Source organism: Pararge aegeria, chromosome 10, assembly GCF_905163445.1.
Source record: "Pararge aegeria chromosome 10, ilParAegt1.1, whole genome shotgun sequence".
Classification (NCBI taxonomy): Eukaryota; Metazoa; Arthropoda; class Insecta; order Lepidoptera; family Nymphalidae; genus Pararge; species Pararge aegeria.
Genome location: NC_053189.1, coordinates 1007330 through 1034113, shown reverse-complemented (window position 1 = coordinate 1034113; position 26784 = coordinate 1007330). Strand labels below are relative to the sequence as shown.

The window sequence follows — 26784 nt, the reverse complement described above, 5'->3', positions numbered from 1 at the left end:
TTAGTCGATTCGTACGACACCAGCGGAAAGCTATGGGGTCGCAACAACGGCATAAATGTAGGGAGTCCGCCTCTAAACAGTAAAGCAGTCGTTGCGGAGGGCTGTGTTAAGCTCCACACACGTACTCTTGTAGGTTGGGGGCGAGGGGCTACCTAAGACACGGCGCGTTCGTTTAGAAGTCTCAATGCTCCAATGAAATGGAGTGTCAGAAGAATGAGATCGAGTATCTCCCTGAAGCATTCGGCTGGTGCTAAGCTTCAGGAGTGAGCTCGGCTGGCTGTGATCCAGCCGGGACCCGCACTAGCGGCACACGTATAACGGACGGTTCCGGCCAACCAAGTACGAAGACAGGCCCGGGCAGGACAGGAGGAACAGAAAAAGAAGAAGAAGTAGTCGCGTCCATATTTAAGCTTATTAACAAACAATCACATGTTGTGCAACACGCGAAAGTCTGGTGATAAGTCGCAAATGAGACGCAGATTTGCACGAACGATGCAGGTTGGACGCGTTTACTTGGCCATCGCTTTAGTTCTTTCATTTATGATTTACCTTGACGATATTACCTGAAACCATACGGGCTAAAATTCGTACCATGAAATTATACGAATCGAACTGCTCTAAGCTTCAGCGGTCAAAAACGATGGCCGTCAGCGACCTAAAATGCTGGAATGACGACTCGCGAACAAGACGAAACGCAGCGTAGGTCGGCCCCCAACGAGGTAGAAAGACGACATCAAGCCGCTGGGAGCCGCTAGAGCTGCCCCGGACCGTCGATTTTGGATCTCCCAACAAAAGACCTCTCCAGCAGTGGGCGTCCATCAGTTGAATTAGTAATGAGGATAATGAACTCCAGTAAAACTGCAATGATTGGTTGTCGCATTCTGTTTTTCGATAAATGGACTACAACAAACAAGTATTTCTTAATTCCAATCAGTTGTTTCGAAGATTAGTGCGTCCAACCAAACAAAACTTATCAGCTTTATAATATTAGCAGAGATTATTAGAGACATTCCGTCCAGTGCTATTCAGTTTTTAGAGCCTATACTAGTCTAGCTGTGTCTATTGTAGGTTGGTTCTGTCCGTGAGCTGAACTTTGGCCTTGAAGCCTTCCTTATCATCAGCTGTGTAGTGAACAGTTCGCTGCTTGCCGTCCGCGTCGATGAAGGAGTAGAAGCCTCTCACGACGCCGTCCGCGCGCGTCTCCTGGGCCGATTTCGTGTCGCCTGTCTGCTTATCCTGTAACAAATAATAACAATCATCGTCATCATCAAGCCATTACCGGCCCACCACAGGGCACTCCGCTGTAGTCCATCACGCTGGCTAAGTCTGGATTGGTGGACTTCACACGTCTTTGAGAACATTATGGATAACTCTTAGGGATGCAGCTTCGTCTCTCAGTGAGGAGGCTTTAGGCCATAGTCCACCACGCTGGCTAAGTGCGGATTGGTGGACTTCACACATCTTTGAGAACATTATGGATAACTCTTAGGGATGCAGCTTCGTCTCTCAGTCAGGAGGCTTTAGGCCATAGTCCACCACGCTGGCTAAGTGCGGATTGGTGGACTTCACACGTCTTTGAGAAAATTATGGATAACTCTTAGGGATGCAGCTTCGTCTCTCAGTTCGGAGGCTTTAGGCCATAGTCCACCACGCTGGCTAAGTGCGGATTGGTGGACTTCAAACGTCATTGGGAATATTATGGAGAACTCTCAAGTATGCAGGTTTCCTGACGATGTTTTCTATCATCGTTAAAGCAAGTAATGTTTAATTCTTAAAACACTCTTAGGTGGTGAGTGCCGGGGTTCGAACTTGGCCCCCCGAAAGTAAAGCCCCAAGAAATTAATAAACTTTCTTATCATCAACTCGACTTTTTGAAGTCTCAACTCAAGTTTAGAAAAAAGGCGGCAGTGCAGTATTTTGCTTGAAGCGTTGGAAGTAAAATTTAAACGAGTCGAGATCTTATTTTTGACGGCTTTTCCTAAAACTGTAAAATGTTTGTGTGATGAACATGAATTGTTTTCAGTACCTGGTTGTTTATATGTATATTATAAGTATTTATGTATATTAAAATATCCATGAGTATTCTTAGTACCTACCCTATATGGGTACAAGCTACGCTTAGGGCTAGAAGGCGATGTGTGGTTTGTCGTAGTATATATTTTTTTTGTGTGGAAAAGAGAGAAGAACGGTCACACACAGCACAGCTTTTTATAAGCGGCAATAGAAATGCGCAATTTGTGAAAACTTTAACTCTCTCACCTTTACAAAAAAAAAACACATACTACCTTTTTGATGGATAATTTAGTAAAATAGTAAAAAAACTTTGATACACAGCTGGAAGTAGTTATTTTAATTCTAATATTATGCATATTGCATAATTTATTTTTTTACTATCTTTTAGAAATAATGTATTTTTTACTAACAAAAAAAATTAGCTCTGATTCCAGAAATAAAAGATTATTTTTATTATTATTCTAATTAAAGAATTTAACCATAATGAGTACCCATTCTATAAATTTAGTACTAAGATACTCAACATAATAGGCATGATATATGTACGACTTGCATTCATTTAACACACTCAAAGCTGTATAGTGATATTATGAATGCCTATAAAATGCAATTAAGTACGGCAATTAACTTTATTAAGAAAATCAATATTACGGTAATATAGGGTTGCCACTTCTGATCTTGAAGTCAAATAGAAAGTTCCATTAAAAATCTATCATGTACGAAAGTTTTATGACCATCATTGTCGATTGATCTAATTGACTTTCGATTCGATACAGGAAAAGCGGTCCATCTGTAGCGTCTTTCTGCGACTCGTTTGACGTTGCTGCGTAAAATGGAATGGATAGCCATTAGACCACCTAGGCATTCCATCGATCATCTGTCGGTTTCTGTATGTATGTATATTATATTCTTTTATTTAGTTACAATTCCACTAAGGTGTAATATGTGCAGAAAGAGATTTCGATGTTATTTATTATTATATTTATATTATACTAGCTGTCTTATCCGTTGTCCGTGTTCTTCGTCCATTTGTTTTCCTGGGATGAAAGGTAACCTATATTGCGTCATTTCAACTATCTCTAGGCCGAAAATCAAGTAGATACTCAGTTAGGGCGTGAAGGGAGGACAAACAAACACAAAAAGTCACTTTCGCATTTATGGTATTAGTTAGTACAGTTGAACATGCCAATCACCGGAACAACGAGTGCATACGTAGCTATAATAACATTGTAGGTACCAACTTAATATGAGTTACAGCCCTATTGCTGGAGGCTGTTTTTTGTATGATCGATTCCGTATAGCTCTTACAACCGTAATTATTTGATTACCACTTACATTTTAGCGAACCATATGGCTTTTACTATGTTACTTATTTTTAATTCCAGGATTCCATTTAGTTTTATATCGGCTGTACTTGGAATCATTCGACAACCCAGTTTCTTTCTTCAGTGTAAATGGTAAAATATCGGTTCTAAAGTGAGATATGTCTTTTTTTGGACGCTTCATCAAGGTTTGAAATACCTTTTATGGATGGCAATTGCTTGCAAAAATTTAATAGGATATATCCTATTATTATAATGTTAAGGATTACATGTATGATAAAAAAGCTTAGGTATGAATTGCTCTAACTTCATAGCTCAACATTAACTTGACTTTCAGAGGGTGATAACAAAAAAAAAACTGGCTAAGTTTGATGTGGGCTCTTCTATAAGACCAGGGCGCTTTTGGAACCCTCCTAGCTTTAGTTTTAAGTTACGAATGCAGTTATCACCATCACTAACATTAGTGTAACATGTTAAATGTATGAATGCTTCATAAGTGCCTGTAATAAGGTCTACATGAATAAAACTTTTTTTAACATGAATTTTAATTATTTGTTCAAACTATAATTAAGTCTTCACTTGTGTGAACTAGCTGAGCTTGAGCTTGCTGGCTAGGCTTGCCGACAACAAATCTTGGACTATACTAGCCTAGTAAGTCGCAGGTTTAGTGGGTAGACTCCATTATATTAACCGCAGCAATTTTGTAAGGTTGTTTATGAAAGAAGTCACATTCTTGACAGACAATTTTTATTATGATATCTTCAATTGTTAACTGATGGTTTATAAATACTATTGGGCATCTTAGACTCTCTCTTTCGCAGGGACCTAGTTTCGTTTCCGGCCTCTAACTTTTTAATGTCACTGGCTTTAACGGTGAAGGAAAACATCGTGGTAAAACCGGCATGCCTGAGAGTTCTCATGACTGTCACTCAGAGAGTAGATCCGTGCAGATCCGAGGTGAATAATGGTGATGATTTTAACTGTTAACATATGTGAGTATAAATAAAGAATTTAAAACCCCCGACAAAAAATATGAAATTCGCCACCGTGTGTGAAGTGGTGATAGCGCATTGGATAAAATTCAAAATTCATTTATTTCAAGTAGGCCTAATATAAGCACTTTTGAAACGTCAAGTCTGTCCGTTTGTAGTGATTCTACCACCGGTTCGGAAGGCAGATTCTACCGAGAAGAAGCCGGCAAGAAATACGAGCTCGACTTCAATTTTGTAGGGGTGAGTTCGAATCCCAGCTCGCACATCGAACTTTTCTAAGTTATGTGCGTTTTAAGGAATTAAAATGTCACTTGCTTCAACGGTGATGGAAAACAAGGTTGCTTGGAAGCATCCGGTTCCGCTTTCATCTCTAACAAGATAGAAAAATGAATTTTAAATTGTAAAATTTAAATTGTTGATGTTGGAAAAGAGCAACTGCTGAGTTTTTTGCCGGCTTCTTCTCGGTAGAATCTGCCTTCCGAACTGGTGGAAGAGTCACTACACACAGACAGACTTGAAGTTTCAAAAGTGCTTATATTAGGCCTACTTGAAATAAATGAATTTTGAATTTAACCCCTTCTAGTTCTATATATATAGCGGGCCGGAAACGGGTTGATGTGATGGTATTCTATTCTACTAGTCAAACCTTTTCCTTTGATACCCATATTGAGCATGTTGTGAAAAAAATATGTAGGTAATATGCCAATTTGTGGCGGCGGAAATTATGGACCGATTTTCAGACAGACACACAAAAACACGTCAAACCCCGTCGTTTTGGCGTCAAGGACAAACCGACGAAGAGACTTTCAGAGAGTAGGGATTCGTGCAAACATACAACCAAAAGTATTAACATAGTTCTGTTGCGGTCGGATGATTACAAAAACGTGAGCGTGATAACGTTCTACGACTAGCGGGTAGCGGCCACACCTTCGACGCTTCCTACCTTGATCGGTAATTTGATACATTTCTCACAAACGACGTCCATTGCTGGTTACGAAATAAGTATGATGATATTAGGCCTACTTTTGACTATCAATCAAAATAAACATATGATATGTTTTCGATACGTTATCAATCAAATGAAAAAAAAATATAGTATGATAAGTATCACATTTGATTTGGTCAGATGATACTTACGTAGCGGTATTGAGTAAAGTAAACATCTTTTTCTGAAGTGAACCTTCGAAAAATTGTTGTCAGCGTTGCTTCTCAAATAGTTTTTATTTTTTTATTTGTTACATATGCCGATTGGCGCAGTTTGCAGCGACCCTGCTTTCTGAGTCCAAGGCCGTGGGTTCGATTTCCACTACTGGAATATGTTTGTGTGATGGGCATTAATGTTTTTTAAAGTCTGGGTATTCATATGTATATTATAAGTATTTATGTATAGAATATTCAGTGAATAAACTAAAAGTTAAGATTAAAGGAAGAGATTGTATAACAATATTAATAGCCAGAAAACGTAACTTTTTAGTAATAAATGATTGACTAAGCAGTGCACCACGCACGTGATGGTAAATGTAAAACTATCTCCAATAAACAGAGCAACTCTGCACAGGGCATTCAGGGAACAAGTAATACAAAGTGCCACCCTATCTCCTTCAACGAAGTGTCTAGTGATTGTACTGAGAATTATATAAATGTAATGTTTAAATTTAATTTATTGCACCTCCTACCTCTTTTCTATGTTTTTTCCTTTTAGGCCTTTGGTTGCCTGGAAGAAATCGCTATGTAGCGATAAGTATCAATTGTACTTTCTTTCTCTATGTGTATAAATCTTTTACTACTTTTTTTCTTTGGCGTACAATAAAAGTGTATTCATTAATTTAATAACTACAAAAAACAAAACAAATGTTGCATAATATTATGTATTGTTAATAGTTATAGTAGGTGTTAACAGAAGATACGTTACACATTTAGTTGCTTAAATTGTCATTTGTAAGAAATGGATATCACTAACAATTTTAATCCTAAGATGGTAACTTAAAGCGATAGCCTTTAAAAAGTTTAGAAACATGATGCGCAAGACTATTATAGCCGTGGGAGTATTACTAAGTCAATATGCGCCTGCGCAATGTAAGTCTCGTTTATAAAACACCACGTAATGGCATCCTTGCCAATTATGAACCTATTGTTTAGATAAACTTCCAAACTGTAGCATGGTGAAGTAATTAGCCGACATTGATCTAGATTCTTTCTTAGTATTTCGTAACTGCCTTACATACCTACGTCAGTAAAAAAATCGTGATTCGTAATGCGGAGTCATCTTGATAAGATGTAAGTTGGTACTTGAAAATCGTTACCTACATATTTGTTTTAAAAATCACGATTATTGCTAACATTTTACAAGATGGTTAACTAACTTACTTACTCCTCCTTTTTTCAAACATTTAAAAGACGATGTGTGTCGTAGTGTAATAAAGAGAGTCTTTTTGGTTGGCCCCAACTTATCAAAAGTACTTATCTCACTCTCCTATGAGAAGGGTCAGAATATTATTGATAATTAGACTGATAATGAAAACTTGAAAAATGTTAAATTCGTAAATTGTTTGAAGCCAGGCAGCGAACCTAAGCCACCTTCTATGTATACTGCCTATACTGAAATAGCTTCTTTGATCTGGTGGAAAGGCGCCAAGCGATTAAGCGTTCTGGTACGACGTCACGCGGAGGGCTATGATATAACTTTCTAACCCCTAACAGTTTAGCCCGCTTCTATTTTAGACTGCATCATCAGTCATTACTTAGTACCAATTTAGATTGCAGGCTAGGGTTAAGTAGAATGAAATAAATTATATGTTTGTCCTATAAAACCAGAAAATCAAAGACGAGCTGTTATATCTTACCTACATAAATAGTTACTGCTTTCAATGCAAAATCGTTAGCTTAGGTTTTATTTACTTTCACGGGTAGGGTTGCCAACGAAATAAGAAACTGCTATTTCTTGTAAAAAAAAAAACTAAACCATACTGAATTCAGAAACGCAATATTGGACTTAATGTAAGGATAATTTTTTTTTTGGAAATATAGTAATCTTTTACTATTATGTTTGTAATATATCTTTTTATATTTAGTTTATTTATTTATATCCTACAGAAGGTGTCTCCAGTTTTTTCTCGTGAGAACAGCCCATATCAAACGTGGTCGTATACTACAAGCCGCATAAGAAGTCTCAGAGTCAATCAGCGAGTACGTGATCAAATCAGAAATGAGGAGATCCGTAGAAGAACTAGAGTTACCGACATAGCTCAACGAGTCGCGATACTGAAGTGGCAATGGGCCGGGCACACAGCTCTGAGAACCGATGTACGTTGGGGTCTTAAGGTGCTGGAATGGCGACCCCGCACCGGTAAACGTAGCGTAGGTCGGCCCCCAACGAGGTGGACAGATGACATCAGACAAGTCGCTGGGAGCCGCTAGAGGCAAGCGGCCCACAACCGTGGATTGTGGAACTCCCTACAAAAGACCTAGTCCCTATGTTCAGCAGTGGACGTCAATTGGTCGAATTCATGTTTATGATGATATCCATCTCCAGACGAAGCCATCTCTGTGCCAAATTTTGTCAAGATCGGAGCATGCATGACACACGACATGACAAACAAACAAACACTTTCAAGTTCATAATATTAGTATGGAGTCTGGATAAATCTTAATTTAATTTTGTAAATTTTATCTTCGTAAGTGGCAGCCCTACGAGCGCTTAGCTTTCACCTTATAAGAGTATTCCGATAACGGCCTTGCAGGTTGCGCCGTGAATGAGTATCAGTTCAAGGTGAGTGGAGAGTCGCCCGCCGCGCGCGCTCATGGTGACGCGCGGACACCTACCTAACACGTACATATGCCACATCACCTTTTAAGTTCCTAAAATCTCATGCACATATGTGATCTCATTATAAAACTACTTAAAATAGATTAAATAGATAGAGAAATGCAATTGCAGCAAGTTTTTAACTTAACGTAAGAACATAGCATTGTTACTAGTAGGTAGGTACTATAGTAAGGTTATTTTAATGATCATGTAAAGTTTGTTTTTTGATTAATTTTTCTTTTTCTTTCTTTTGTTTTTTTTTTTCAATTTGTATAATTTAATTTACTATGTATTTAATTAGTGTTATTAGTATTATTAGTATTATTAACCGTACGGATTGAATTAAAAATAAATAAACTAATAGATAATAAATTAATTAAATAATTCATTGGAATTCTAAATTATGGGGGCTTCTCTGGAACGAGTTTGTCCGCCCGGGAGATAAACAAAAAAAAAACTAAGTACTACTTAAGTTAGTAACTGCGAAAGTGGACTTGTCAATTAATTATAGACATTACGTTGACAAGGGAATGTCTTTAGGATCAATTGTCTTCTATAGTGGACGACAAGAACAAATCATACTCTGAACGGTGTTCGATGCGGTCCAACGCACACTCTGAATAAACTATTGTTAGATACTGATACCTCTCAGTATGCAAACGAAGCTTTCGCGCTGATGACGTCAAATTATTGCCAAGTACAAGTTGCCCGCATCATAACCAACTATAGGGCACTGTTCTCCTGGTACGATAAGAAGGGTTTCGAAAGTTTCGAAGGCTAAATTTGGATTGATAGACTTCAAGAGCCTTAGAGAATAAAATAGAAAACTCCCATGCATGCAGGGTCCCTCACGATTTTTTGTGCCACTACAAATTAGCCGCAATTGCACCTGCGTTTTGTCTTGTTTTAATCATGGTAGTGTGGTAACTAGCTACTGCCAAAGCCCATAAACCCAGGTCTGACCCCAGGTCAGGAGCAGACGCCATAACAATATTTCCTTAGCAAGCAAGTTATATTAATGCACGTAATTTCGGGAAGTTAGACGCGTGCCGGGAATCAAACTCGGTGTCCTCGAAAGTGAGGCCAACTTCCTAACTACAAAGTAGGTAGCCATCATAGTTAGTATTTAGCCTACGAAATCTTGTTTGCATTGCTATTCGATAAAGAAATAGAGCAAAACATTTGTTATAAAGGTTAATTTTAGCATTTCCATTTCTAGGTAACATTAATTTGTTAAATGCTTAGTTAGATTTTGAAAACCGCGAAATTGAACATTTATTAAAATCTTTATGTTAGTTTATTATTAAGTATAGTATAGTAGTAGGCAGCTATTCACATATTTATAATGTAAGTTTAATAAATATAGGAAGGTAGGTAGCTACTTACATATTTGTTTGTTATTCAGAATTTCACGGTTATTAAAATTGCATTAAATAAATTTCAAATGAATTAATAGCTGTTCTTATGTAATGGAATTATCAACAATGTAAAATGTTTATTAACGTATCTAATTGATTCAACCTTCAATTATATGTAGGTAGGCTATATAGAGTAGACTAGGTGGACTAAAATAGATCTAAGAACCTACACCAAAAATAGAAAGGTTATTCAACCAGCCTAAATCAGTCTAGAGTTTCTTTTTGAACCCGGAACCTTTTACTGCAGGACTTATAAAGTGATAAGTATTTTTTTTTACAAAGGACTTATTAAGAAGTTTTTACAATAAAACTGACTGATGGAAACTCGTAAACAAGACAAGGTTGACTGGCACGGCTGGGCTTATGTATTTTTATTTTTATTTAGATACCAAGATTTAATGTATTGTAACGACTTTAACCGCTTACTTTCGCTTCCTTGTTACTTTTTTTTTTAATCAACTTACGCAGTTACTTACGTAGATTTTGATTAAAACACTTTTAATGGAAAGAGACGGGTAACAAGTTTGTTTTTAATTGGAGTCGATTACGTACAAAAATAAAGCTAAATGCTGCTAATAACTTCATTCCAATAATATTACATGCATACGTACCTTGATAAACTCATTTTTTTAAATCGGTTTTAAACATTACTATTGAAATTGGCTAATATTTAGAAATAACCACATCAAAAACTTTTTTTTCCAATGATTCTCATAATTTAAATTTTTAACGTTTATTCTTTACATTTTTTTTTATTACATTACAAGTTACTACCTCACCTGGTAGTTAGTAACGATGCAGTCTGCTGACCGGTTAAGGTTATGGCAGTTACCTGTATTAAACCCATACCCCTATGCGATTTCTACGACTACGACATCGTACCGGTACGCTGAATCGCTTAGCACACGTCTTTGTCGGTGGCTTAGTTACCGCGGCCGAAGCCTTCCACCAGACCAAGCCAGAGAAAATTTCAGAATTTAAATTTCGCAAATTAGCCTTGCCGTGGATCGATTCCGGGACCTCCCACTTAAAACCACAGCTTAGCTCAAGGTAGGTCGTCGCATAAGTATTTGTTTCTACACAAAGTCATTTGATGACTCCTTGGATTCGAGACACTTCAATGAATAGGAGGGACACTGTAGTTTTGTTACGACTTCGATCCGGACACATTCCATTAAAAATAAATTTGCCTATTTAATGGGTAAGGCTCCAACACCCAACTGCACAGAATGTGGTGTGGTGGAAGACGTATTCCATATTTTGATGGAATGTGTTCGGAATGAGTCCATGAGACGTTCCATTTTTAATACAAATTGTATATACCAATCTATTGGCGGTATAAATATAGTTTTAGGAAACATATCATCCAAATTACCAAAAAACTTAATTGATTTATATAATGTAGCGGTAAGCTAAATATAATTAGTGGCTTTAACAGAGCGGCATAGTCGCATTGACGACAAAGCTCTTTAAATAAAGATTAAAAAAAAAAAAAGTCATTTCTCAAATTCGACGGTCAACCCAAAACTAAATAAATCAAATAGTAATGAACTACCAAGATGCCTTACCTACTGATTTTTCAACCGATCATTGGTTAAATATCAATAGGCAAGGTTACGCTGATTGAAATTACACAATTAGCCCTTCAGGGCTCAGATTCTCGGTGGCATTGAAATCTTAACTGCGTTCAAAATGAGTCTGTTCTATTTCATAGTGTCGGTACACCGGCAGGAGAATTTGGCATTTTACATTTATGCGTTGTTGAATAAATTGTTTTTCTATTTTATTCTTATGATAAATAATAAAGACAAGTAAAAGGCAAATTTAGATCAAAAATATGAGTAGGCAAACGAAAGTGGAATAGACACTATTTTTCATCACGCGAAGGTTTGGGTTCATTGTGTTTTCTACCTATTTATAATAAAGGATCCAACGTCATTAGGTTCCGAATCTATACTAAAATATATATACCTAGCATAACATCTGTTCGACGTAGGTACTACAATAAGTACGATCCACAAACATAAGCTTTCACTACGGCATGGCATGCTCGATATAAAATGCCAAATTTTCCTGCGGATGTACGCTGCACTCGCAACCTTTAATAGCACAGCTGCGCGTGCGAGAAAATACGGCTCGGGCCAATACGGCACAAAGGTGACCGTTTCTAAGACGGATGAATGGACTTTATGTCGTAAATTTGACACCTCTTCATACATGAACTTCTAATATTTAACGTCACTAACTAAGAGTTATTGGTTAGAGTTTAAAAAGCGCGATAAGAATGTTCCTATTACAGATTCAGGGCCGGATTTATAGTTAAGTAACCTATAGTTAAACAGCAATAAAAAAAACGGCCAAGTGCGAGTTGAATTCGCGCACGAACGGCTCCGCATCATCAATAAAAACGGCAAAAGAATCAGCATCCTTAAATATTTATTTTAATCTGTTTTTTAGTATTTGTTGTTATAGGGATACCTACATCATTTGTGAAAATTTCAACTGTATAGCTATCACGGTTTATTAGATATAGCTTGGTGACAGACGGACGGACAGGCAAACTGATTGCCAGAGAGACTTAGTAATAGGGTAATGTTTTACCCTTTAAATTCTAATTCGAATTCAAAATTAATTTATTTCAAGTAGGCCTAATTAATAAGCACTTTTGAAACGTCAAGTCAGTCTGTTTGTAGTGACTCTACCACCGGTTCGGAAGGCAGATTCCACTGAGAAGAGCAGGCAAGAAACTCAGCAGATTGCTCTTTTCCAACATCATTTTAAAGTTTAACAATCTTTAGAATGTTTCTTAGGATGCGGAACTGCGGATCAATTAAACGGAGTTCACTTAAAGTGACAATCGAAAGAAAGAAAGCAATACCGTCTGTACCTATAGTGGGTTTCATCTCAGACCTATGCAAGTAGCTACTTTTTTTTTATTCAACTACAAGTTAGCCTTCGACTGCAATCTCACCTGGTGGTAAGCGATGATGCAGTCTAAGATGGTAGCGAGCTAACCTGTTAAAGAGTAGGTATGGTAGTCATACCTCTAATCGGTTTCTACGCAACATCGCAACGGAACACTAAATCGCTTAGCGGCACGTCTTTGTCGGTAAGGTGGTAACTGACCACGGCCAAAGCCTCCCACCAGACTAGACCAGAGAAAATTCTGAAATTAGTTAATTAGTAGAGATAATTATCTCTCGGAATGCTAGCTTGATGCTAGGACTACATAAGTCGTCACAACTAAATTTCACACAACAACCGTTCGCTGTCACTGAATGTCATAGTCATATAGGTAACATATTATGTCATGATATGAATATTCATAAGATGTCTTTTTATGTTACTTATAAACAACTTTAGAAATATTGAAGTAGAGCAGATATTCAAAACTTTCAAAAAACTGGTCAAAGCTAGAATAAATGTTATATAAGAAGGTACCTGTGTAATAAATTAATACGTATGTTTGTAGTGATTCTACCACCGGTTCGGAAAGCAGATTCTACCGAGAAGAGCCGGCAAGAAACTTAGTAGTTGCTCTTTTCCAACATCAACATTTACAATCATTTTTCTATCTTGCGGGAGATGAGAGCGAGGCTGGCTGCTTCCAATCTACCTTGTCATTGAGGAATTCATCAAATGTATAGTAACCTCGCTTTACTAGATGCGTTTTTACACATTTTTTAAATGTATGTATTGGTAGGTCAAGAATTACCTTAGGAATCATGTTGTAAAAGCGTATACTCAACCCCACAAAGGAGTTCTGCACCTTTCGCTGACGATATGCAGATAATACATTAGTATTATATACATAAATTATTATGTCCATTTCTGTTCAAGTCGATTGTTAGTATAAGCTTTTTGTTTATAAAGATTAATATTTTGTCTCACAAAGACTATATTATTATAAATGTATTGCGAAGCTACTGTAAGTATCCCTATTTGTTTAAATTTTTCACGAAGCGATTCGCGTGATCCAAGTTTATATATTGATCGTACAGCTCTTTTTTGTAGTATAAATATACTTTCAATATCTGCAGCTGTTCCCCACAACAAGATCCCATAGGACATAATACTGTGAAAGTATGCGAAATAAACAAGTCTAGCTGTTTCAAGATCGGTAAGCTGTCTAATTTTCCTGATTGCATAAGCAGCTGAGCTGAGTTTACTCGCTAGTCTTTATACATGGGTACCCTACTGTAGCTTAAGTCGGTATAACATCTTTAGAATACATCGTTATATTTCAGCCAATTTACATAAAACCATAGTAAAGTATACACTTAAACCATCCATCCATACTTCCATCCATCCATCCATAAATCAATCCTCACAAACTTTCGCATTTATAATATCAGTAGGATGGTACGCATGCATTCGATTGTTGTACCATATGCCTTGCGACTTGCACAGTATCTGTGAAGAGTCCTTGTTGTTGTTTGTGTGTCCTTTATCTCCGACAATATTTATCAGATCTTCATTAAAATTAGACAATACATGCTTGTTAGTATAAACTTTCAAATAAAAAAAGAATTATTAAAATCGGTTCAAATTGAATGGAGCTATGAAGTATAATTGATAAAAAACAGACAGACAGACAGACAGACAGACAAAAGTGAAATAAAATCTGTTTTGGACTCATTATCGCATCGCAAAGCATCCCCCGATCAAAATTTTCAAAATATATCAAATGTACAGAAATCTTCCAGCTACAGTTTTATTATAATTAAAGATATACAGGCATATTTCAAAGTTAAAGATTACTTAATGAAAGAAAAATCGGAATGGCCTTAAATCAAATCTTCCTGCCTATAATCATTATTTCAACTACGTTTATCACCTCTTCGCACATAATAGCGTCGTGTTTGTAATATCTAACTAATTACGGATTTCCACGTTAGCTGCCAACTTTCTACGATTACTTAGCTACCTGTTTAATTTCTATATTATGTTGATATTATCGTAGTCGCGGCAGATAACTCAGTTGATACCTGCATTGTTATTTTCAGTGGAATAAAAATAAACAATTATTATTATGAAAACAATTGTGATGTTATCTAAATAATTAAAGATACTTATCTTTTAAACTGTAACGAAGAAATTAAAAATATATTGTTTATAATCAGGCGCAGATTAACTTCGTGCTTTTTAGGGTTCCGTACCCAAAGCGTGAAACGGGTGCCTATTAATAAGACTGCGCTGTCCGTCCGTCTGTCTGTCCGTTTGTCTTCATGCTGTAGCTTATGAGTAGTTCTTGTTAGATAGTTGCAATATTCATAGATAATGTATTTCCGTTGCCGGTATAGCAATAAAAACAGAATAAAATAATTATTTAGGGTGGGCTAACCGAATAGATAACGGAGACCCTTGGTGCGAGCCCGACTCACACTTGGTCGGATTTTATAATTTTGGTCTCCCGACTTCATCAGGGCTATCGAATTTGTACATTGCAAATTAAGGAATTTAAAAAAAATGACGGAAAGAAACTTCAGGAAACATGCCTGAAAGTTCTCTATAATGTTCACAAAGCTGAAATACTCTATTATATATTATAGTTCTGTGAGGTAGCCCATGTCCTATAGTGGGTCGGTAATGATATTGTTATTTTTAATGGCGTGCACTGTTGCATTGTATTTGCATAGCTTAAACCAGGAGTGCATAAGATGCTGAGAACTGATAAAACAAACGGTTGAAAAATTAGAAATATTTAAAGGTGTGATTTAGTATATTTTTTATCTTATATAGAACGACCTCTATAAAGAATAATTAGTTAGACGACCGAATGGAACAGTGGGCAGTGACCCTTTTTTCTGAGTCCAAGGCTGTGGGTTTGATTCCCACAACTGGACTATGTTTGTTTGATGCACATTAATGTTTTCAGTGTCTGGGTTTTTATCTATTTATACATTATAAGTATTTATGTTTATTATTCTTAAAAATATTCAGCAGTTATATTAAGTAGGTACCCATAACACAAGCTATATTTAATATATCTAGTTAGAAATGATAAATTGGTTCTAAGATTACCAATTGATCTAGAAAAATTCCTCCGAAATAGGAACCCTGAAAGATAACACTTAGATCATTTATGTGTTGACACCTAATTAAAACTCCTTTACTTACTTTAATTTTAGTGATAAGGCCGCCTTTGCAACCTAGCGATCTATCTATTCTATACCTGCTTCTCCAGTCTCCTGCGGCGGTGTGTTTGACATTCATAGGTACAAAGCATCTAGGTGAATGATTAGCTCTATCGAATACGATGTTGAGACCTGACATTGACGTACCAACTAAATAAGGATAATCCTAGTTGATAAAAGTCATGGCTGCGGCAATGTTGCCAAATGTATAATACCTTTAGCATGAGATTGTTAAGACATTTGTCTGGTGGGAGGCTTTGGCCGTGGCTAGTTACCAGCCTTCTGACAAAGACGTGCCGCTGAGCGATTTAGTGTTGAAACCGATTAGGGGTATGACTACCATATTCCCTAACAGTTAAGCCCGCTTTTTTATATTGCATCATCACTTACCACCACTTACGTGAGATTGCAGTCAATGGCTAACTTGTAGTGGAATAAAAAAAATTAAAAAACTAGGTATAAACTTATTAAATACCTTTAACGGCTGCTTCTGAAAATATCAAATAGGTAATTTTTGTCGACTTTCTTGGCGCAGTGGTGATAACTTAATATCAGGTGAACCACTAGCTTGTTTACCCGCTTTAAATATTAAACCTTGCAGCTGCAGCCATAGCCTCTAAAAGTGTCAAAAGTGGCGAACAATCGTAAAGGCACTTTTATAATATTATTGAAACCACGGGAACAATTTTGAGTATATTCTTTACCACACGGTAGGTGTATCGCCAGTTCCTTGTTCTGGCTAGAACTTAGCTGACAAGCTTCGCGCGTTTTGATCGTCCTTAATATTAAAGTATGCAAGTGCACGGTAGAAATGATCTGGTATAAAAGTGGGAGAAGAATATCAGGTGGTGAGGATGAAATTTGTTGCTACGGCGTGAGGTGCGCTCAGAGAACATGGTACCCTAACGATTTTAACAACATAACGCGGGCTTGATTTCGGGCCTTGGAGTTGGAGTTAATTTCGGATTGTAAATAAGTCTGTCTCCTTTAAAATATATATACTAACTGTACCCTGCCACGCTTCGCTGTGGCACATTGTGATGGAATGGATGAGAAAAATAGATAAAAACAATCTTTGATGCGTAACCCAACATAACATTTTTATATATATAGATGTAAAGAAAACCTCCCTTCTCGACCTTTCCTTTTTCTCAACCTTTTTTAAAGTCATCAGTGACATTTACAGTCATAGGTGAGAGCTTGATTTACAACATGATATTATTTTTTTCAAAGACCTAAATTAAAGACTTTAAATGTTGTTTCTTGTATTTTCACAGAAACGCAATTTCGTGTTTATTTCAACTACCCATTGAAGGGAATATTATAATCTTTATTATATATATATATATCACATAAATACTTACATGAACACCGTAGGAGAAGCTGTAGTGGGGATTAGGGTCAAACTGCTGGTTGACAGTCGACTGCTGCTCATGCCCAGTAAAGCCTCGTGTGTAATGCGCCAGGCTCACTGGATTGCTTTTAGCTGCTTGTATTTTCTGATAACTGTACCCGTCGTTCACTCTGGTTTGCTGGGAGCCATGTAGCAAGGCGTTCTGTTGGAAGTCTGAAATAGATTTTTATTTGTAGACAATTATATTTTTTGTACTTCTTTCCAATACTTTCTTGTTAGTAGTTCCAAGTTACCGTTTTAGTCCAGCTAAAATTTTGATTCATTTGCTTAGAATATGTAGTTTATGATATAGACATTCACTAACTGTTTCAAACAGTTGACACAGCTGAATAGATTTTAATGAAATTTGGCACGCCAATAGACCATGTTGTGTATTAACATACGCATAAAGAGATGAAAATTATTTCGAATCAGCCTGTCACGAAAAGAAAATCCACGCGGGTGATCTCTTATGCAAATTCTGGTATGTATAAAAACAAAATGAATTGACCGATTTGGTATAATTTTTAAATAATCTGTAAGTTTGAAGATTTGTGGATGGTTCTAACTCAGCTACGTTAGAACAGCTGAATAGATTTTAATGAAATTTGGTGATCCCGATAAGATCGACTTATCCCGTAGTAACTAGAAATTTTGCGCAGGGTAACCCTGACGAAACATACGGTAAGTAAGAAAATAAATTATATTAACCTTTCAAGTTCAAGAACCCGTAATTGGAAGTAGGATGCTGGAAAGCCTGCTTGTTTGGTATATTTAGTCGGACTACGGGTGGAATAGTTTGTTTCGCGTATGCGTTGTATTCCTCTACTGTGTTCGGGAAGGGTCGTATCGTAGGGTTGCTGTAGCCACCCTGGTTTTGAAGTTCGAGAATATTCAATGCCTTTTCTCTCTCGTGATCCGGCAGTTTAGTGTCTGGGTCGTCGAGGTAGGAAACGAGGGCGTCTTCCAGGGTCTTATATGTTTTGTACGCGTATTCCTGCCCCTTGGCCCCCGGCCCGGTGTCGTCGTAATTGTTCTCGATGGCGAATCGGATCTGTGCTTCTGTGGCTGCTGAATATGGTCGTTGCTGCCTTGAAGTGTATGTGTTTGCGTTTGCAAGAAGACATAGTGTGAGTACCTGTAACAAAAATGTATTTTAATTTAAACGACTTTTAAGAATGGTCATGTTTAGGTATTTTATTTAGATTTCTCTAAGGTATTGCGCGGTTGCTTAAATACTCTCTTTTTTATATAGTAACGAAAGCTCTGATATAAGATTTTTAACTAACTAAAAATTTTCATTTGGAAAAACAAATGCACCGTACACGAAAATGTTAAAATCATTGACTCAAAAAGCGCGTATGCGTTGGGCTCACATGGTTGATTAGATATACGACGTTTAGCTCGTTTTCTCCTTCTCTCTGTAATTTTCTTCTCTCTCGTGTACTCTCAACTTCACCTTGAAATTTACTCTCATAATTCTCGTCCAAAAAAAAATATCCAATTGCCGCCTATTTATTTATGTATATATTGTTAAAACGATAAGGTGACAAGTAAACTATAAAATGAAGAACAAGAATCGATATATATTTCTATATTCTTTAACATCCACTTTTAGTATTCAATCTATCCGTAATCTATAGATTTATTCCTTGACAACGTTGTTATTGTCCAAAATATATATACAATTTTTAACTATTTAACGTAGATTAACTATATGGAAAACGGACGTAAATAGGTATAAGTATATGTCAGTTTTTACTCATCAATTTTGTTTAGCTTTTCCGCTTGCTATCTGTATCTATTACATAATCAAGCTTATGTATATTTGTATTGGTGTAATGTACTACACCTGTAACTGACAAACATACAGTACATGTTATAATAAGATTATTTGATAGTGCATGTAAGTTGTTTGTGTAAATAAATAAATAAGATCTCTAGGGCCTCCTATCATACAATACTATTAATATGATAATTTTCGACGTTTCATAAGCCGGTGGTGTTATGTCATAGAAAGTGTATATAAATACGTTTACACTTATTAGCATGTATTGATGCTCCGGACTTATATCACCTAGGATAGTACCTACTTGCGTAGCATTTACGGACACGCGTTGATACTTAGATTTTACAACTTTTCTAGCGGTTCTCTGCGACTTCATCGTCATGCAATTACTGATAGTTTGTTTTTATTTTGCCAACTTACATCCGCTATTTTACACAATACTCCTCAACCCACCGCTTCGCACCGCCCGTCTGGCTATTACTTAGTTGTGTTGTTGTGTTCGGCTCCTAACTCATTGTATGATGTTACACTTAGCTATCAAATGTAAAAGAAGATTTCTTAAATTTTCTTAATTGTACTAATTTTAAAGAAAATTGAATTCCATAAATTGGAAATGCACGCGGCGCGCATTAAAACAATATGTACAAAAAGCTTAAAATAAATAATTATTTATAGCGTTTTTATCATAACAATTGGAGTATTTAAACAAATTAATGTATTTTTAACTCAATAACGTTCCCAAATATAGTGAAACCGGGTTCTGTTTGAAACTCGTCCGAAGCCGATGATACGTGAATGTAGGTTGCGTAACTCAAATACCAGCCGCTTAACATGTACCTACTCACTTACTTACTGTGTTTTTGGATCATGTATCACGTTAATTACCCACAGTACCGGTTACTAGGGGCCAGTGAGATACCAATACCTGTAGAGTCCGCATTTGTCTCGCAACACTAGTTCAACCTCTCTCATTGGTCGATCAATGACAAAAATGTAGTAATGAAAAAAAAATATTATAAAATTGAAAAAAACAATTACGAAATACAATTTACGTTGGTACCCATACTAGGCGAGTTATTTTTGTGTTTTCTTTGTTACCGTAAGTATTTTCACAATTAAAAAAAAAAAAAAAACTTGTACTGTTGATTGAAAACAAGCTTCTTTATATAATAATCATAGACGTCTTCATTTTCATTGTTTTCATTAGTTTAGAGGTCATTCGTCGATCACTGAGGCACGACAACAATTGCATACTCGGGGTCCTGACATCGAAAATAAATAAGAAGCGAACGAGCCTCAGGCCTGAATCCTGGAGCTTGGGTTGATAGGTGATATTATTTGTCAAAGGAAGTAATTATCGTGGTTTTGTTAGAGCAATAGATAGGTAAGCAATATCCCTAATTGAAAAGCTCTAAGTTTAGTGTCAATATTAGGTGAATCTACATATTAAACTCAATTTTGAATTGAATTTCTAGAGGTAATAACATCTCAATGTTATGAAGAGTATCTTGCCATTGCCTCATGAAAAGTAAATGAAATGACATTTGACACCCATTGCGTGCTTTTAAAGATATATCTACAATAAATTATTCAAGTTGTACGTTAACTCAAAGTCACTCAGAAGGATAGATCTCTGATCTCTCTCTCTACGTGATAAAATTGCCGTTGATTGCAATCTAACAAAGTCAAAGTCAAAGTCAAATATTTCTTTATTCAAATAGGCACATAGATGGCACTTTTGATGCGTTCATTATATACAAAATGTGTACATAGCAGTGAGTAGTGATGGCGATAACTACAATCGTAAACTTAAAACTAAAGCTACGAGGTTTCCAAACGCGCCCTGGTCTAAGAAGAAGCCCACAACAAACTTAGCCGGGTGTATTTTTTGTTATCACCATCTCACATTGTCATTAGAAAATATTTAAGAAGCAACCTGGTTAGAGCTATTGTTCACACCCAAGCTTTTTTATCGTTTGCGTAATCAAAACCTGCTGGTAAGTGATGAATGATGATGCAGTAAGATGGTAACGGCCGGGTTGTTAGGGGAATGGCACTATTCGGTTTCGAAACGCTGAATCTCTTAGCGGCACGACTTTGTCGGTAGCGTGGTGACTAGCACGGCTGAAGCCAGACCAGGCCAAAGAAAAAAAATAATAAATTCCCAAATTTCCCCTGCCCGAGCTCAAACTCGGGATCTTCCACTTAAAACCATAGCGCTTACCGCTGCGCCTGGGAGGTCATGGAAATCAGAAATTATGAGAGCTCCAGAGGATGAAATGGCAGTGGACGGGCACACATATAGATCGTACTAAGTTTGGCTCCCAGGGAGCTGGCGATACCGCATCGAAAAATATAGTGTTAGTTGACTACACTACTAAGTAAGCTTATAGAAAAGTCGTATTATATATTAGTATAAAGGATTACATATACGATAAAAAAGCTTTAACCAGGTTTTTTTAAAAATAGTTTTACCTCAATAACAACGTGAATATTATAATGAACTTGCACGTCAATCTGAGCAGGATATGAAGATCATATGCTATGCTTTCTTTGTTTATTTAAGAAGTTCGAGGAAAAAATGTCATTAATAAATGAAATAGTTATAACTAAAAGAGTACCTGGCTAAGTTTATTGAGGGCTTCTTCTAGAATCCTCGCAGTTTTAGTTATAAGTTATCGCCGTTATCTCGCTGCAGTGTACATATTTTAATGAACCTAATGTACGCATCAAAAACTACCATCTATGTGCCTATTTGAATAAAGAAATATTTTTCTTGGGCTTTGGCTTTTACTTTGACTTTGTCTTTTACTTACACAAAGTGGACAGATAAAATTAAAACGAGTCGTGGATGACGTGGAGGTTGCTGGACTGGAGTGGTAAAAGACCGTGGAATTTGGAAATCTCTACCAAAGACCTTCCGAGAATTTCTTAAGTGGGTACCTAAAGTTTCACTACATTTAAATTAGCATATACAAGTTGCAAGTGGATACATTAAGGTGTCACTCTTCACTTAAAATACAGTATTTAAATATTTAAGTGGGTGACTAGTGAAGGCTGATAAATTGTGAAGCTGCTGGAATACTAGTTTTAGTATTCTAGAGTATTAAGCTCACCAGTTTGGGTGAAATAGATCCTCGGGATTCTTTATTTGCAAATACATGAAATAAAACTAACATGTGTATGCTTATAATTTACAGAAATACTATAATAGAAATACCTCTACCATGGTAGAGGTTAGTATAAACCTACAGATAGAAATATTATTAGCACTACATTAAAGTCACAGAATTAAGAACATACAGAAACCGTATACACGCCTGATATTGAAGTATTAAAAACAACTCCACTTTAGTAGTGTTTCTCGAGCAGGTCAGTCACTTCATTCTATTTTGCAGTTGACAGTAATTATTTTACCTCTAACGATCTAAACGTTTACCAGGAAATAGAGAAAATGTAAAGTTTGTGAGCTGATCATTCCGGGGGTGCAAAGTTATAGGTACGCGGGACGTTTTAACTGTTTTTGGACACAATTCACAGCATGCAATAAAGGCTGAATGATAGTTCTGTATGTTCTTGTTTCTGTGATTAAGATAGTACATAAATTTGTTATTTTAGAGAAGGCAAATAGAGGTTTAATAATAGTTTTTGATTGTATTTTCTGGTAGGTAAGATAAGTACTTACGCAATTTAATTTTTGTTCTTCTTTATTTGACGCGAAGGAATTAAGTCAATACTAGACAAGGTTACAATTTGAAGTAAATTCATGGTTATCGCAGCGCAATTTTTTGTAGTGACGTAGTTAGGTTGCGTTCTTTTAGACGGAATTTAAGAGTTAAATTAAGGCACATAATTTTTAATTTAAATTAAAGGATGGACCCTCCTAACGTAGGGAGAGGTGTAGGTTTAACGTCGGCATGCCACAGTAGCATGCGAAAGCGATCCTGTGGTGGCCCGGTATGGCGTAGACCGTTCCGCTGGGTTTTAGTAGATATTCTGGCCGTGTCAGCGAGTCCCACATTCCTTTCCGGAAACAGGTTAGATAATTTCTTTAGTCTCCGGGAGGGATGCGTCAATGCATTTCCCAGTGCAAAAAAAAATATATATAGTAATAACTGACAGACCGATCAGATAACCCTCCAGATGTTAAGTGGAATACCATTGCCTATAAACGGAGCAACACTTCTAAGGGCGTGCAAGGAGCACGTCCTGCAACATGCCGCCCTGTGTCCATCAATTTGAGGCGTAGGTGTGTAGCCTCATGGGCCTGTAATTACATCGGCAACCACGCCGTTTAAACCGGAACACAACAATGCTGCTTTGCGGCAGAAAAATCCATGGCGATAGTACTTCTTCCTAAGAGCTTTGCTAGCTCTGACAGCTCTGACAGCTCTACTACTACTAAATCACAATATATACATGAGAGAAGAAAGATATACTTATCCAAGAATTAAGAAGAGATAGAGCTATAAATTATATATTAAAAAGCATCGCGCATGCGCGGTTTTTCTGCGCCTGACGCCGTGACAATGATTTTCATTGAAGTTCTTAGATAATTTTAAAACTTTAAGAAGTTTCACTTTAACTCAGTCTATCGTACCGAATCTTTGTACCTATTAAAATCCTAGTAAGGACGCTATTACATTACAAAATAGATAATTTCATAATCATACGTTTCAGAAACAAACTCGTTTCCGACGTGAATTATAATTAAGTAAAACTGTTTAAAAACCAGTCCCAATATGGCTGCGATGAACTTTAGTGCATGAATCATAACTTTCCTTTTCGACTCTCAGGATGCTTTTATAAATGCTACCTGCACTCTTTGGGTTACTTATACCTACACAAAGGTCTCTAAATGCTCTTCGAGTAAAATTTAAAAATATCTTCAGGATAATGTTGGGACCGCCTCGATACTGTTGTATTACAATAAAGATAACTGATGAATAATTTTATGAATAATATACCTACATAAATACTTATAAGATATAGATAAACACCCAGACAATGAAAAACATTCATGTTCACCACACAAACATTGTCCAGTTGTGGGAATTGAACCCACGGCCTTGGACTCAGAAAGCAGGGTCGCTGCCCACTGCGCCTATCGGCCGTCTTCTTGATATCCCCATACACGATTCTGGATGATCTTGGCCATCCTGAGCCTGAGCTGCCAAGCCGGCAGTCCATTGCCAGGCAGCTCAGGCTAACTTAGATAGCTGGAGTAGAGAGTGACATGATAAACATTGGAGAAGTTCGATGTACATCGAAAGAAGAAAAAGAAATAAGTCCTTTGGGATCATCACCATCATCATAACACAGCCTACTACAGTTGTAAAAATATGTGCCCAAGGCGAGTTTAATAAGGACGATTTTTCTTTGACGTGATAGCGTATCCTCGAAAAATACTCCAAAATTATTGCGATTGTGCAAGCTTTATACTATCGGCACAGTTTAGTTAGCAGACTATGCACATATTTTTCCATTATGTATAAAGTCAATTGGGTACCTACGTAAATTGTTGAATTCCTATTAATTATTCAAATAGTGTGTTGCTGCCCTTGTAATAGGTATTTACATTTTATAATACAAATATTTTGTACTCTAATGATTTATGAGTTATAGCTAGAATTTCCTGACTTCGATCCTAAAACCTGTGGAAATTTAAGGATGAAATGTCTTAGGATGTACGCTGTCTTTGTGCCAAGTTCCAGTTATATCTAATAAATGGGCTAAAACGCATAGGATTAGGTTAGCAGTCTCTTGGAACTGTGCAAACAGAAATTCCGGTTTTCCGTTTTCCACGGTTTTAATTAAGTGAGGACTACAAATTACTATTCCTTTTAAAAAGTATACATTATGTGAACCGTAATAGTGAATATTAGAACTTATTATTAATAAAAAGTAATGAAGAAATTCACTTATTACTAGCCCATTTAAATAATATTTTTTCTGATTATTTATATTTTTTTTAATACGTTAGAAAACGGGGTCGGCCAAAGGTACGATGGGCAGATGAATTACAGAGTGTGGCTGGCGAGAACTGGCTTGAAAGAGCGCTTAACAGAGCTGAGTGGCAGAAAATGGAGGAGGCCTTTACCCACAAGGGGTCCTTGCTTTCATAACTCATTTTGTCAAAAAAAATGTTTTTATTTAACGTAACAAATTTGCAAAAGCTTATATTCTTATCTATTTTTATATTTACTATGTTTTTTTTTGTTGATATTTTCTTCTTATTTTGTAATGAAGAAATTACGGAGTAATATAAAACAAGTGAATAGAGTTTCGTTTTTTAAATGGTTAACACGCGTACACACATAAGACCATCGACATCAAATAGATTACGCGTAGTAAAGTAAAATACTTTAATAAATGGTACAGCTGCTCCTGAGATAAGCCCGGTCAAAAAATAAAAACTAACTTCAATCAAAGACGCGGTTGTATTTATTTATATGAATGATGTTTCGATATAAATTATCGCAAATTAAAGGCTTTCAATGAATTTGATGAAACTATTTAAAACTATTAATAGATTCTAATCATTAGATGCTAATATCAATCAATAATAAAGCATATAAAGTGTGTTTCAACAATGATTAATGTGTAATTGACATCGTGCTAATTAAATATAGATTTTTTTTAAGTAACGCTTTAATTGGCACAGAATTACCTACGTACATACGTTCTTTATTTATTAGCAATTACCATCTTTAAAATAATTACCTACAAATTATTATTTATATACTATTTATCAGTAATATACTCTACATACTAGAGACGAATTTGGTACGCTTTGCGGTTCCCTGGGCCGGATGTGCCAAATTAATCGGTTCCTTTTGTACGGCTGCGTTGATTTGTGTCGGAATGGTTTCCAGCATCCCTAAATACTGTTAAATAGAAGCGGGGTTGCAATTGGTTCATAAATTTGATGTCGTGTAATAAATAAATTCTTCTTTACAAATACTTAAATAAGTTATTTTTTTTAGAATACGTCAATAACTTTTTTGATTAAAGCCAAAGAAGTAAGCATCTTTATCTTCTTATACGAGTATATTGTGTACGTGGGTACACACACTTACAAGTTTTAATTTTAATATGCATTCCTTCAAAATGCTATTGGCAAACGCACATTTTGTTTCCGATTCGGGGCGTCGGGGGGATTATGAACGCACTACACAGATAATATAAAACGCTACTATACAGTATTATTGTCAACCACGTGACCGACGATGGCGTGGATAAAGATTATGTTGTGGCACATGTTTCCTCTAGTCTATACTATATTATTACTCAATGTCTATAAATAATAGAGAAAACTCTACAATCAGGTTGGCGTATACTGTAAATATTATAGCTCTTTTATTTATTGCTGTAAACAACGAACAAGTTGGCAAAATTGCAAAAAAAGATCGGTGTAAGCAATCAATAAACAAATACATTTTAGGAATAGAATTTTATTTTATACAAATGTATAAATATAAAGTGGCAAAAAAAAAGTTTTATCACAGAAAATGAAAAAGAAAGTGAAAAAGGCTCCACGAGAATGCTAGACTAAAGTAAACGCACCGGAAACTGACTATTTACAAAAATTTAATTCGAATTTCTAAAATACTAAGAAACGATTGTTATTACAGATAATTAAAATACAAATATAAAAAAAAAACTAGCGGAAATGCGCGGGAAACTACAGTCTAAAAAGTTTATTTTTGGACCCAGCCTGAGTGCACCTAAAACACCAACTGTAAACAAAAATTAAAAAAACCAACAAATTAAAACTTACCACAGCGAGCCACATGATTAAAACAAATGATTATCACAGATAAAATATATGGAGCACACAACCGCGTTGAAAAAGTTTCGATGGTTTGTTATTCGACACAGCCTGATCGCGCCAACGTTTGACCGCGAGTGCCGG

The 26784-nt window shown here is 36.3% G+C and overlaps 1 protein-coding gene across 1 annotated transcript; it reads right to left on the bottom strand.

The window, feature by feature from the left end:
* On the bottom strand, window positions 1–26784 carry LOC120626858. The gene is made up of 4 exons (XM_039894635.1): window positions 26650–26784; window positions 17792–18218; window positions 17052–17254; window positions 1–1236 (listed from the first exon to the last, which is right to left on the bottom strand). Exons 1-4 carry the CDS (start codon window positions 26662–26664, stop codon window positions 1060–1062), a joined length of 822 nt encoding a protein of 273 aa, XP_039750569.1. The 5' UTR covers window positions 26665–26784; the 3' UTR covers window positions 1–1059.